The following is a 13587-nucleotide window of genomic DNA, read 5'->3' on the forward strand; positions in this document are numbered from 1 at the left end:
TTTTCATATAAAAATTTCAATTTTTTCAGGATTTGGATGGAATTTTCGATTTTTTGGGGGTGGTCATGAATTAAGCTCCTTTTCGCTCTAGGACGCATAGTTTAGGAGATATGAGCAAAACAAGTTTTTCATATAAAAATTTCAATTTTTTCAGGATTTCGAAGGAATTTTCGATTTTTTGGGGGTGGTCATGAATTAAGCTCCTTTTCGCTCTAGGACGCATAGTTTAGGAGATCTGAACAAAACAAGTTTTTCATATGAAAATTTCAATTTTTTCAGTATTTTGATGGAATTTTCGACTTTTTGGGGGTGGTCATGAATTAAGCTCCTTTTCGCTGTAGGACGCATAGTTTAGGAAATATGAGCAAAACAAGTTTTTCATATAAAAATTTCAATTTTTTCAGTATTTTGATGGAATTTTCGACTTTTTGGGGGTGGTCATGAATTAAGCTCCTTTTCGCTCTAGGACGCATAGTTTAGGAGATATGAGCAAAACAAGTTTTTTATACAAAAATTTAAATTTTTTCAGTATTCCGATGGAATTTTCGACTTTTTAGGGGTGGTCATGAATTAAGCTCCTTTTCGCTGTAGGACGCATAGTTTAGGAGATATGAGCAAAACAAATTTTTCATATAAAAATTTCAATTTTTTCAGTATTTGGATGGAATTTTCGACTTTTTGGGGGTGGTCATGAATTAAGCTCCTTTTCGCTGTAGGACGCATAGTTTAGGAGATATGAGCAAAACAAGTTTTTCATATAAAAATTTCAATTTTTTCAGTATTTTGATAGAATTTTCGACTTTTTGGGGGTGGTCATGAATTAAGCTCCTTTTCGCTCTAGGACGCATAGTTTAGGAGATATGAGCAAAACAAGTTTTTTATACAAAAATTTCAATTTTTTCAGTATTTTGATGGAATTTTCGACTTTTTGGGGGTGGTCATGAATTAAGCTCCTTTTCGCTCTAGGACGCATAGTTTAGGAGATATGAGCAAAACAAGTTTTTCATATAAAAATTTCAATTTTTTCAGGATACGGATGGAATTTTCGATTTTTTGGGGGTGATCATGAATTAAGCTCCTTTTCGCTCTAGGACGCATAGTTTAGGAGATATGAGCAAAACAAGTTTTTCATATAAAAATTTCAATTTTTTCAGGATTTGGATGGAATTTTCGATTTTTTGGGGGTGGTCATGAATTAAGCTCCTTTTCGCTCTAGGACGCATAGTTTAGGAGATATGAGCAAAACAAGTTTTTCGTATAAAAATTTCAATTTTTTCAGGATTTGGATGGAATTTTCGATTTTTTGGGGGTGGTCATGAATTAAGCTCCTTTTCGCTCTAGGACGCATAGGTTAGGAGATATGAGCAAAACAAGTTTTTCGTATAAAAATTTCAATTTTTTTCAGGATTTGGATGGAATTTTCGATTTTTTGGGGGTGGTCATAAATTAAGCTCCTTTTCGCTCTAGGACGCATAGTTTAGGAGATATGAGCAAAACAAGTTTTTCATATAAAAATTTCAATTTTTTCAGGATTTCGAAGGAATTTTCGATATTTTGGGGGTGGTCATGAATTAAGCTCCTTTTCGCTCTAGGACGCATAGTTTAGGAGATATGAGCAAAACAAGTTTTTCATATGAAAATTTCAATTTTTTCAGTATTTTGATGGAATTTTCGACTTTTTGGGGGTAGTCATGAATTAAGCTCCTTTTCGCTGTAGGACGCATAGTTTAGGAGATATGAGCAAAACAAGTTTTTCATATAAAAATTTCAATTTTTTCAGTATTTTGATGGAATTTTCGACTTTTTGGGGGTGGTCATGAATTAAGCTCCTTTTCGCTCTAGGACGCATAGTTTAGGAGATATGAGCAAAACAAGTTTTTTATACAAAAATTTCAATTATTTCAGTATTTTGATGGAATTTTCGAGTTTTTGGGGGTGGTCATGAATTAAGCTCCTTTTCGCTGTAGGACGCATAGTTTAGGAGATATGAGCAAAACAAGTTTTTCATATAAAAATTTCAATTTTTTCAGTATTTTGATGGAATTTTCGACTTTTTGGGGGTGGTCATGAATTAAGCTCCTTTTCGCTCTAGGACGCATAGTTTAGGAGATATGAGCAAAACAAGTTTTTTATACAAAAATTTAAATTTTTTCAGTATTCCGATGGAATTTTCGACTTTTTGGGGGTGGTCATGAATTAAGCTCCTTTTCGCTGTAGGACGCATAGTTTAGGAGATATGAGCAAAACAAATTTTTCATATAAAAATTTCAATTTTTTCAGTATTTGGATGGAATTTTCGACTTTTTGGGGGTGGTCATGAATTAAGCTCCTTTTCGCAGTAGGACGCATAGTTTAGGAGATATGAGCAAAACAAGTTTTTTATACAAAAATTTAAATTTTTTCAGTATTTTGATGGAATTTTCGACTTTTTGGGGGTGGTCATGAATTAAGCTCCTTTTCGCTCTAGGACGCATAGTTTAGGAGATATGAGCAAAACAAGTTTTTCGTATAAAAATTTCAATTTTTTCAGGATACGGATGGAATTTTCGATTTTTTGGGGGTGATCATGAATTAAGCTCCTTTTCGCTCTAGGACGCATAGTTTAGGAGATATGAGCAAAACAAGTTTTTCATATAAAAATTTCAATTTTTTCAGGATTTGGATGGAATTTTCGATTTTTTGGGGGTGGTCATGAATTAAGCTCCTTTTCGCTCTAGGACGCATAGTTTAGGAGATATGAGCAAAACAAGTTTTTCGTATAAAAATTTCAATTTTTTCAGGATTTGGATGGAATTTTCGATTTTTTGGGGGTGGTCATGAATTAAGCTCCTTTTCGCTCTAGGACGCATAGGTTAGGAGATATGAGCAAAACAAGTTTTTCGTATAAAAATTTCAATTTTTTTCAGGATTTGGATGGAATTTTCGATTTTTTGGGGGTGGTCATAAATTAAGCTCCTTTTCGCTCTAGGACGCATAGTTTAGGAGATATGAGCAAAACAAGTTTTTCATATAAAAATTTCAATTTTTTCAGGATTTCGAAGGAATTTTCGATTTTTTGGGGGTGGTCATGAATTAAGCTCCTTTTCGCTCTAGGACGCATAGTTTAGGAGATATGAGCAAATCAAGTTTTTCATATGAAAATTTCAATTTTTTCAGTATTTTGATGGAATTTTCGACTTTTTGGGGGTGGTCATGAATTAAGCTCCTTTTCGCTGTAGGACGCATAGTTTAGGAGATATGAGCAAAACAAGTTTTTCATATAAAAATTTCAATTTTTCCAGTATTTTGATGGAATTTTCGACTTTTTGGGTGTGGTCATGAATTAAGCTCCTTTTCGCTCTAGGACGCATAGTTTAGGAGATATGAGCAAAACAAGTTTTTTATACAAAAATTTCAATTTTTTCAGTATTCCGATGGAATTTTCGACTTTTTGGGGGTGGTCATGAATTAAGCTCCTTTTCGCTGTAGGACGCATAGTTTAGGATATATGAGCAAAACAAGTTTTTCATATAAAAATTTCAATTTTTTCAGGATACGGATGGAATTTTCGATTTTTTGGGGGTGGTCATGAATTAAGCTCCTTTTCGCTCTAGGACGCATAGTTTAAGAGATATGAGCAAAACAAGTTTTTTATACAAAAATTTCAATTTTTTCAGTATTTTGATGGAATTTTCGACTTTTTGGGGGTGGTCATGAATTAAGCTCCTTTTCGCTCTAGGACGCATAGTTTAGGAGATATGAGCAAAACAAGTTTTTCATATAAAAATTTCAATTTTTTCAGTATTTTGATGGAATTTTCGACTTTTTGGGGGTGGTCATGGTCAATTAAGCTCCTTTTCGCTCTAGGACGCATAGTTTAGGAGATATGAGCAAAACAAGTTTTTCATATAAAAATTTCAATTTTTTCAGGATTTGGATGGAATTTTCGATTTTTTGGGGGTGGTCATGAATTAAGCTCCTTTTCGCTCTAGGACGCATAGTTTAGGAGATATGAGCAAAACAAGTTTTTCATATAAAAATTTCAATTTTTTCAGGATTTGGATGGAATTTTCGATTTTTTGGGGGTGGTCATGAATTAAGCTCCTTTTCGCTCTAGGACGCATAGTTTAGGAGATATGAGCAAAACAAGTTTTTCGTATAAAAATTTCAATTTTTTCAGGATTTGGATGGAATTTTCGATTTTTTGGGGGTGGTCATGAATTAAGCTCCTTTTCGCTCTAGGACGCATAGTTTAGGAGATATGAGCAAAACAAGTTTTTCGTATAAAAATTTCAATTTTTTCAGGATTTGGATGGAATTTTCGATTTTTTGGGGGTGGTCATGAATTAAGCTCCTTTTCGCTCTAGGACGCATAGTTTAGGAGATATGAGCAAAACAAGTTTTTCATATAAAAATTTCAATTTTTTCAGGATTTCGAAGGAATTTTCGATTTTTTGGGGGTGGTCATGAATTAAGCTCCTTTTCGCTCTAGGACGCATAGTTTAGGAGATATGAGCAAAACAAGTTTTTCATATGAAAATTTCAATTTTTTCAGTATTTTGATGGAATTTTCGACTTTTTGGGGGTGGTCATGAATTAAGCTCCTTTTCGCTGTAGGACGCATAGTTTAGGAAATATGAGCAAAACAAGTTTTTCATATAAAAATTTAAATTTTTTCAGTATTAGGATGGAATTTTCGACTTTTTGGGGGTGGTCATGAATTAAGCTCCTTTTCGCTGTAGGACGCATAGTTTAGGAGATATGAGCAAAACAAGTTGTTCATATAAAAATTTTAATTTTTTCAGTATTTTGATGGAATTTTCGACTTTTTGGGGTGGTCATGAATTAAGCTCCTTTTCGCTCTAGGACGCATAGTTTAGGATATATGAGCAAAACAAGTTTTTTATACAAAAATTTCAATTTTTTCAGTATTCCGATGGAATTTTCGACTTTTTGGGGGTGGTCATGAATTAAGCTCCTTTTCGCTGTAGGACGCATAGTTTAGGAGATATGAGCAAAACAAGTTTTTCATATAAAAATTTCAATTTTTTCAGTATTTGGATGGAATTCTCGACTTTTTGGGGGTGGTCATGAATTAAGCTCCTTTTCGCTGTAGGACGCATAGTTTAGGAGATATGAGCAAAACAAGTTTTTCATATAAAAATTTCAATTTTTTCAGTATTTTGATGGAATTTTCGACTTTTTGGGGGGTGGTCATGAATTAAGCTCCTTTTCTCTCTAGGACGCATAGTTTAGGAGATATGAGCAAAACAAGTTTTTTATACAAAAATTTCAATTTTTTCAGTATTTTGATGGAATTTTCGACTTTTTGGGGGTGGTCATGAATTAAGCTCCTTTTCGCTCTAGGACGCATAGTTTAGGAGATATGAGCAAAACATTTTTTTTATACAAAAATTTCAATTTTTTCAGTATTTTGATGGAATTTTCGACTTTTTGGGGGTGGTCATGAATTAAGCTCCTTTTCGCTCTAGGACGCATAGTTTAGGAGATATGAGCAAAACAAGTTTTTCATATAAAAATTTCAATTTTTTCAGGATACGGATGGAATTTTCGATTTTTTGGGGGTGGTCATGAATTAAGCTCCTTTTCGCTCTAGGACGCATAGTTTAGGAGATATGAGCAAAACAAGTTTTTCATATAAAAATTTCAATTTTTTCAGGATACGGATGGAATTTTCGACTTTTTGGGGGTGGTTATGAATTAAGCTCCTTTTCGCTCTAGGACGCATAGTTTAGGAGATATGAGCAAAACAAGTTTTTCATATAAAAATTTCAATTTTTTCAGTATTTTGATGGAATTTTCGACTTTTTGGGGGTGTTCATGAATTAAGCTCCTTTTCGCTCTAGGACGCATAGTTTAGGAGATATGAGCAAAACAAGTTTTTTATACAAAAATTTCAATTTTTTCAGTATTTTGATGGAATTTTCGACTTTTTGGGGGTGGTCATGAATTAAGCTCCTTTTCGCTCTAGGACGCATAGTTTAGGAGATATGAGCAAAACAAGTTTTTCATATAAAAATTTCAATTTTTTCAGTATTTTGATGGAATTTTCGACTTTTTGGGGGTGGTCATGAATTAAGCTCCTTTTCGCTGTAGGTCGCATAGTTTAGGAGATATGAGCAAAACAAGTTTTTCATATAAAAATTTCAATTTTTTCAGTATTTTGATGGAATTTTCGACTTTTTGGGGGTGGTCATGAATTAAGCTCCTTTTCGCTCTAGGACGCATAGTTTAGGAGATATGAGCAAAACAAGTTTTTCATATAAAAATTTCAATTTTTTCAGGATACGGATGGAATTTTCGATTTTTTGGGGGTGGTCATGAATTAAGCTCCTTTTCGCTCTAGGACGCATAGTTTAGGAGATATGAGCAAAACAAGTTTTTTATATAAAAATTTCAATTTTTTCAGGATTTGGATGGAATTTTCGATTTTTTGGGGGTGGTCATGAAGTAAGCTCCTTTTCGCTCTAGGACGCATAGTTTAGGAGATATGAGCAAAACAAGTTTTTCGTATAAAAATTTCAATTTTTTCAGGAATTGGATGGAATTTTCGATTTTTTGGGGGTGGTCATGAATTAAGCTCCTTTTCGCTCTAGGACGCATAGTTTAGGAGATATGAGCAAAACAAGTTTTTCGTATAAAAATTTCAATTTTTTCAGGATTTGGATGGAATTTTCGATTTTTTGGGGGTGGTCATGAATTAAGCTCCTTTTCGCTCTAGGACGCATAGTTTAGGAGATATGAGCAAAACAAGTTTTTCATATAAAAATTTCAATTTTTTCAGGATACGGATGGAATTTTCGATTTTTTGGGGGTGGTCATGAATTAAGCTCCTTTTCGCTCTAGGACGCATAGTTTAGGAGATATGAGCAAAACAAGTTTTTCATATGAAAATTTCAATTTTTTCAGTATTTTGATGGAATTTTCGACTTTTTGGGGGTGGTTATGAATTAAGCTCCTTTTCGCTGTAGGACGCATAGTTTAGGAGATATGAGCAAAACAAGTTTTTCATATAAAAATTTCAATTTTTTCAGTATTTTGATGGAATTTTCGACTTTTTGGGGGTGGTCATGAATTAAGCTCCTTTTCTCTCTAGGACGCATAGTTTAGGAGATATGAGCAAAACAAGTTTTTTATACAAAAATTTCAATTTTTTCAGTATTTTGATGGAATTTTCGACTTTTTGTGGGTGGTCATGAATTAAGCTCCTTTTCGCTCTAGGACGCATAGTTTAGGAGATATGAGCAAAACAAGTTTTTTATACAAAAATTTCAATTTTTTCAGTATTCCGATGGAATTTTCGACTTTTTGGGGGTGGTCATGAATTAAGCTCCTTTTCGCTGTAGGACGCATAGTTTAGGAGATATGAGCAAAACAAGTTTTTCATATAAAAATTTCAATTTTTTCAGTATTTGGATGGTGTTGAGCCTATAAGCTTTTTTATAGGCTTTTTTAAAATCCAAAAAATGAAACCAATTTTTTTTACAATACTTGATCACAATCGATCACTTTATTGCGACGACAAAAATCAATATAAAAGCTAGCAATCTCTCTACGCAAAAAAGAAGTTACAAAAAACATCATTATTATTTCTCATTATCTCTTTAGGCTGAACCGCTAGAATTCTGGCATGCAAATTTTATGACCCTTTGCGTGTTGTTGTTGTTAAGAAAAAATGCAAGTGCATTGCAAGGGTAAACATTCGTGTGCTACATACATATTTTTGCAAGAGAGACGTTTGTATGTTTCGCAATGCTATGCTGCTGAGAATGCTGCTACTGAGTTTCGTCTGCTTGCACAATGGGTTGGCCTGAACATCCTCCCCCCGTTGGAATGCTGTGCATTGCAACAAAGTTGTCATCAATGGGTAACAGTGCCAATTTCGTTACAGATCTTCGAATTATGCCATTAAGAGTTTTTATTAGCGCTACACGAACTACACCATCTCCTCCAGATACCACATCCACCACTCGACCTAAAAGCCATTTTAGTGGCGGTAAGTTGTCCTCTTTTATAAGAACCATGTTTCCAATAGAAATATTTTTTTGATTTGATATCCACTTTGTCCGTTCTTGCAGTAATGCTAGATATGAGGAACTCCATTTCTTCCAAAATATCTGTTGCATATAACAGACTCTTTGCCACCTGGTCAATCGACAGACATTCAAGTCAGTTACATCAGGTTCCGAAAATGTGATAAGTGGGGCTCCTACTAAAAAGTGTCCAGGTGTCAGCACTTCCAAATCGTTAGGGTCCTCAGAAATTTGGCACAATGGCCTGGAATTTAATACGGCGCATATCTCGCATGCTAGAGTTCGCAATTCATCAAATGTAAGCACAGATTGGCCCACTGTGCGGTAAAAGTGATATTTGGCTGATTTTACGGCAGCCTCCCAAAGGCCGCCGAAATGCGGCGATCTTGGTGGAATAAACTTCCAATTAATTTCATCAGCTAGACATTGTTTTTCGATTTCCTTAATGTTGTTTTGCTCGAAGAATAGTTGTCGAAGTTCTTTCAATTCATTTTTGGCCCCCACAAAATTATAGTTTTTGGTTTGCCTCTAATTGATATAAACCGCCTTAACGAAGCTAAGAATGATGAGGTGGATAAATCGGCTACCACCTCCATATGTGTCGCCTTTGTTGAAAAACATATAAATATGCAGATGTAGCATTTCAAAGGTGACCGATTTCTTATCCCGGACTTGTAATAAAAAGGCCCACAAAAATCAATGCCTGTCACGAAGAAAGCTCTTGATGGCTGGACTCTGTCATGGGGCAAACTGCCCATTACATGCTCTGTAATTTTGGGCTTAAGGCGAAAACATTTGATGCATTTACTAGCGATAATACTAATGGTTTTTCTGCCTCCTAAAGGCCAATATTGTTGGCGTATATTTGCTAAAAGACATTGCGGTCCTGCGTGCAATAATTTTTCATGGTAGTACATTACCATAGAAGTTGTTAGTGGGTGCTGTTTGGGAACAATTATAGGGTGTTGAGCATCGAAGTTAAGATACGAATTTTGCAAACGTCCGCCAACTCTAATTAAACCGTCAGAATCCATAAACGGCGCAAGTGAATACAATTTACTAGATGGGGGAACATTTTGATTAGATTTTAATGCTTTATATTCAGCTGCAAAGTTGACTAATTGAATATTTCGAAATAAAATTTTAGTTCCCATTTTTAATTCATAATCAGTTAAATTTGTAGAAGATTTGAGTTTTACGATATTTATAAAACGAAATACGTATGCAAAAATTCGTTGAATTTTATGGAATGAGTTATGAAATTTACAAGTCATAGCAAAATCTCTCATTGTCGAAGAAATTAGGGCGGCACGACGACGCTCAGGCAAATCTGAGATAAAATTTGTTATCTTTGGCCAGTGTTCCACACTTTTGTTCAAGAAAGCAGGCCCGTTTTTCCATAACTCACAATTCACAAGCTCTTCTGGGCTAGATCCTCTTGATAAAATATCCGCTGGATTTTGAGCGGTTGGTACATGATGCCACGACATTGTTTGTGTTAGGGTTTGAATTCGACTTACTCTGTTGCTTACAAACACGTTATAGTTTGACGACTCATCTCGCAGCCACGACAAAACCACCATAGAATCGGACCAGCAGTGACATTCGTATTTGTTGCCGATTACACCCGAAACCTCATCCAAAATTTCTGCTAGAAGTAATGCTGCTGATAGTTCCAACTTTGGTACTGTTAAAACCTTTAACGGAGCCACTCTAGATTTGGAGCAGAGCAAACTCACTCGAACTTCCCCTTTATACTCTGATCTAATGTAAATACAAACTCCATAAGCAGAGAGACTAGCGTCACAAAAAGCATGTATTTGTACCGTCGAATCTGGAAGTAGTAGAAATCGTGGAAATTCAAATAAATGGACAAGTGAAAATTTTGAAATATATTTCAACCATGCACAATGTAAATCTTGGGGTAAACTTTCGTCCCAATCCAGCGTACGCTTCCATAAACTTTGCATGAAAATTTTTGCCTTTGTAGTTACAGGCCCAATAAGGCCTAGAGGATCATACAAGCGGGCTATTGATGACAAGACAGTACGTTTGGAGATATTCTTTGATTCCATAACATGCGAAAGGGAAAAAAGGAATTTGCCCAATTTTGGATCCCACACGAGACCAAGCGTCTTAGTTACATCTGTGCCATCGTGGAATTGCAAAAATGTTTCTCGATCACTTTGGCAAACGTCTTGCAAAACCGTTTCATCATTGGAAATCCACTTACGTATTTGTAAGTTTCCACGTTTCAAGATAGCAGTGACTTCTCTTCTAATTTTGACCACTTCATCAATAGAATCACCTCCAGAAATTAAATCATCGACATAGAAATCCCTAGTAACCACAGTAGCACCAATAGGATACGATTCTCTTTCGTCATACGATAATTGGTGCATTGCCCGAATGGCTAGAAAAGCGGCTGGTTTGGTGCCATAAGTCACTGTATTTAGTTTATAAATTTTGATTTCTTCATCAGAACTATTCCTCCATAATATACACTGAAGATAGTCGTCAGGCGAGTTAATGCGAATACAACGATACATTTTGCAAATGTCACCACATAATGCAATTTTAAAAAATCGAAATCGTAATAATGTATCAAATAATTTGGCTTGAATGGTAGGGCCCGAATGTAACGTGTCGTTTAGAGAGAGGCCTGTTGTGGTTTTTGCAGACCCGTCAAATACCACTCTGAGTTTAGTGCTAGTACTCTCTTCTTTGTGGACACAGTGATGAGGGAGAAAACAGGTTTTGATATGCTTTGGGATATCTGTAACGAGAGTCATATGTTTAAGTTCGGCATACTCACTCATAAAGTCAACGTATTTCTTCTTTACAGCTGGCAACTTGTTTAGCTTTCTCTCAAGATTTAAAAAACGACGGAGAGCACAAGAGTATGAATCACCTAGCTCATTGAAGTTTAATTTTCTCGGCAACGAAACAGAGTATTCTCCAGAGGGCAATCGAATTGTATTTTTAATAAAATGTTGTTCACAATATGCATCGTCCGAATTGGGATGTGAATTGTTTCCATAATTTTGCTCAACTTCCCAGAAACTTTTCATAATATGAGCCAATGATTGGGTTTCGCCTTTCGAAAGGCCCTTTGACGATGCGGCCAGTGAACATCCGTTTGATTTAGATACGCATCCACCAGATACAACCCATCCTAGACGAGTTTTTTGAAAGATTGTCGAGTTATTTTTGCAACGAATTTGACCCACACTCATGAGGTCAAAAAATAGACCAGCACCAATAAGAAGGTCTATTCGGCCCCTTTCATAAAAATTTGCGTCCGCTAACTTGATATTATTAGGGATCTCAAAGGTACTTACATCGATATCTCGATTTGGTTGATACTCTGTTATAGAAGGTATGATGACAGCAACAAAAGAGACACAGTAATCACTGTGACAAGATTTTATCAAAACTTCTGTGGTCTTGTCGGCTGTGATATTGCCTTCACCAATACCTGATATTGCGATGTTTGCATTTTTCATATTTAGCTGTGCTTGATTCACAAAGCGTGTTGTCATAAAATTGAGTTGTGAAGCTGAATCTAAAATAGCACGGCAAGGTACAAAATTGCCATTTTTGTTTTTCACCAAAACGATAGCTGTGGCCAATAGAATATTTGAACCATCATTAAATTCTATATTTGAAGGTGATGGATTCAACGAAACGAGAGAAGATTGAGACGTCACTTGATTTGGTTGCGAGAGAGGTGGTGATAATTGTGAGGTTGTTGGCTGTTGGGGTGGCATGTTGTCTATTTGGCTGGTGGTAGTTTGGGAGCCCAAATTATTTTCGATATGGAGTAATGAGTGGTGTTTCATGTGGCATGTACGACATGGTCCGAATTTGCATTTCTGTAGCCTGTGGCCTTTTCTCAAACAATTAAGGCACAAGTTCAACCTTTTGACTTCTTTGAAGCGTAATGTTGGGTGTAGATTTGTAAATCTTGAACAACTTGAAATATAATGATCATCAGTTTCACAATAAGTACAAAAAACCGATTTAGAGCCAGAAGCTATTAAAACATTTCGACCATGCATGGGAGGTTTCTTATTCGAATGCTGATTTGATGCTGTAGATTTCATGGAACTTTCGAGATTCTCAAGCATTCGAGATCTTCGCTCTAGAAAAGAAGCCATAGAGTTCCAAGTCGGTAATTTGTCGTTTTGTAACCCTTCCTCCCATTTAGTCTGCGTTTGATGATCAAGTTTTGATACGACAATATTTATAAGCAAGCCATCAGCCAATTGCTCCTTAGTGCATACGGTTTCAAGAGCTCGAACATGAGCATTAAGTTTATCGCTCAGCTGGCGAAGACTTACTGCAGACCCTTTATCAGCTATCTTGAGACCAAAAATATCCTTAATATGACTCTGAAAAAGAAGCAACTTATTATCAAAGCGATTTTTGAGTAATTCAAGGGCCTTATTATAATTAGAATCAATCGGCTCTAGAGACGATATGGTATCCAACGCAGCTCCTACTAATAGTGAACGTAAATGTTGAAACTTCTCTATATTGGTCAGGTCCAGATCGTTATCAATGACAGTGGTAAACATGGAGAAAAAATTTGGCCAATCCGTATACGAACCATTAAAATCGGGAATTTTCAATTCTGGTAATCTAGTTTTACGTATGGTTCTGGGCTCTTCCATAGAAAACTGACGAAACGTCGATGATTGGGGAGAAATTCGAGCATGGTTACTGCCATCAATTTTTCGCTTTAACTTAGCCTTTACCTCAAAATATGACGCCATAAAATTTGATCGGATACTTTCATCTAAATTGTCACCATGAGCTTCTTCCAAGGTTGATATGGAGCCTTCGAAACTGGCGTTTAAACTTTCGATGTAGTCAAGGCGAACGGAGAGATCGGCTTCATCCAAAGATTGTAGTTCCTCGTTGGTTAAACGCTTGTTAATTTTATCCAGTTGCTTACCAATCAAGTCAACCTTTTTGAAACATTGCGAAAAATCGGAGCCCTCATGGTTGGAATTATTCACTGCTGATGATGATGATGATGTGTTGTTATCAGGCATTTTGCTTTTTTCAAATTTATTTGGCGAAACTTCCAAAATTCTTTTGTAATTACGCAACAGATTATGCGGTAATTTTTTTTTTGTTGAACAAGTTTATATTTTTTGGCTTTAAATCCAACAAAATAAATTTATTTTAACACCCGAATTGGTATTAAAAATAACGAAAATACGTGATTTCTAGTGATCACGTCGGGGTCACCAAATGTTGAGCCTATAAGCTTTTTTATAGGCTTTTTTAAAATCCAAAAAATGAAACCAATTTTTTTTACAATACTTGATCACAATCGATCACTTTATTGCGACGACAAAAATCAATATAAAAGCTAGCAATCTCTCTACGCAAAAAAGAAGTTACAAAAAACATCATTATTATTTCTCATTATCTCTTTAGGCTGAACCGCTAGAATTCTGGCATGCAAATTTTATGACCCTTTGCGTGTTGTTGTTGTTAAGAAAAAATGCAAGTGCATTGCAAGGGTAAACATTCGTGTGCT

At 35.4% G+C, this 13587-nt stretch overlaps 1 protein-coding gene across 1 annotated transcript; it reads right to left on the reverse strand.

Moving 5' to 3' along the window:
- Positions 1–7775: 7775 nt before the first annotated feature.
- On the reverse strand, positions 7776–13093 carry LOC142242414 (uncharacterized). Its single transcript, XM_075313993.1, has 4 exons — positions 9943–13093; positions 9301–9867; positions 8624–9150; positions 7776–8561 (listed from the first exon to the last, which is right to left on the reverse strand). The coding sequence occupies exons 1-4, from the start codon at positions 13091–13093 to the stop codon at positions 7776–7778; spliced, it is 5031 nt and encodes a 1676-aa protein (XP_075170108.1).
- Positions 13094–13587: the final 494 nt, after the last annotated feature.

The sequence above is a fragment of the Haematobia irritans genome, unplaced genomic scaffold (assembly GCF_050003625.1).
Source record: "Haematobia irritans isolate KBUSLIRL unplaced genomic scaffold, ASM5000362v1 scaffold_11, whole genome shotgun sequence".
Lineage (NCBI taxonomy): Eukaryota > Metazoa > Arthropoda > Insecta > Diptera > Muscidae > Haematobia > Haematobia irritans.

Coding starts and splice junctions, on each gene's coding strand:
- LOC142242414 (XM_075313993.1), bottom strand. CDS start 13,093: ATGCCTGATAACAACACATCATCATCATCATCAGCAGTGAATAATTCC. Junction 9,868..9,942: donor TTTACCCCAAGATTTACATT/GTGCATGGTTGA, acceptor TACTACTTCCAG/ATTCGACGGTACAAATACAT. Junction 9,151..9,300: donor GAGAGATTTTGCTATGACTT/GTAAATTTCATA, acceptor ATATTCAATTAG/TCAACTTTGCAGCTGAATAT.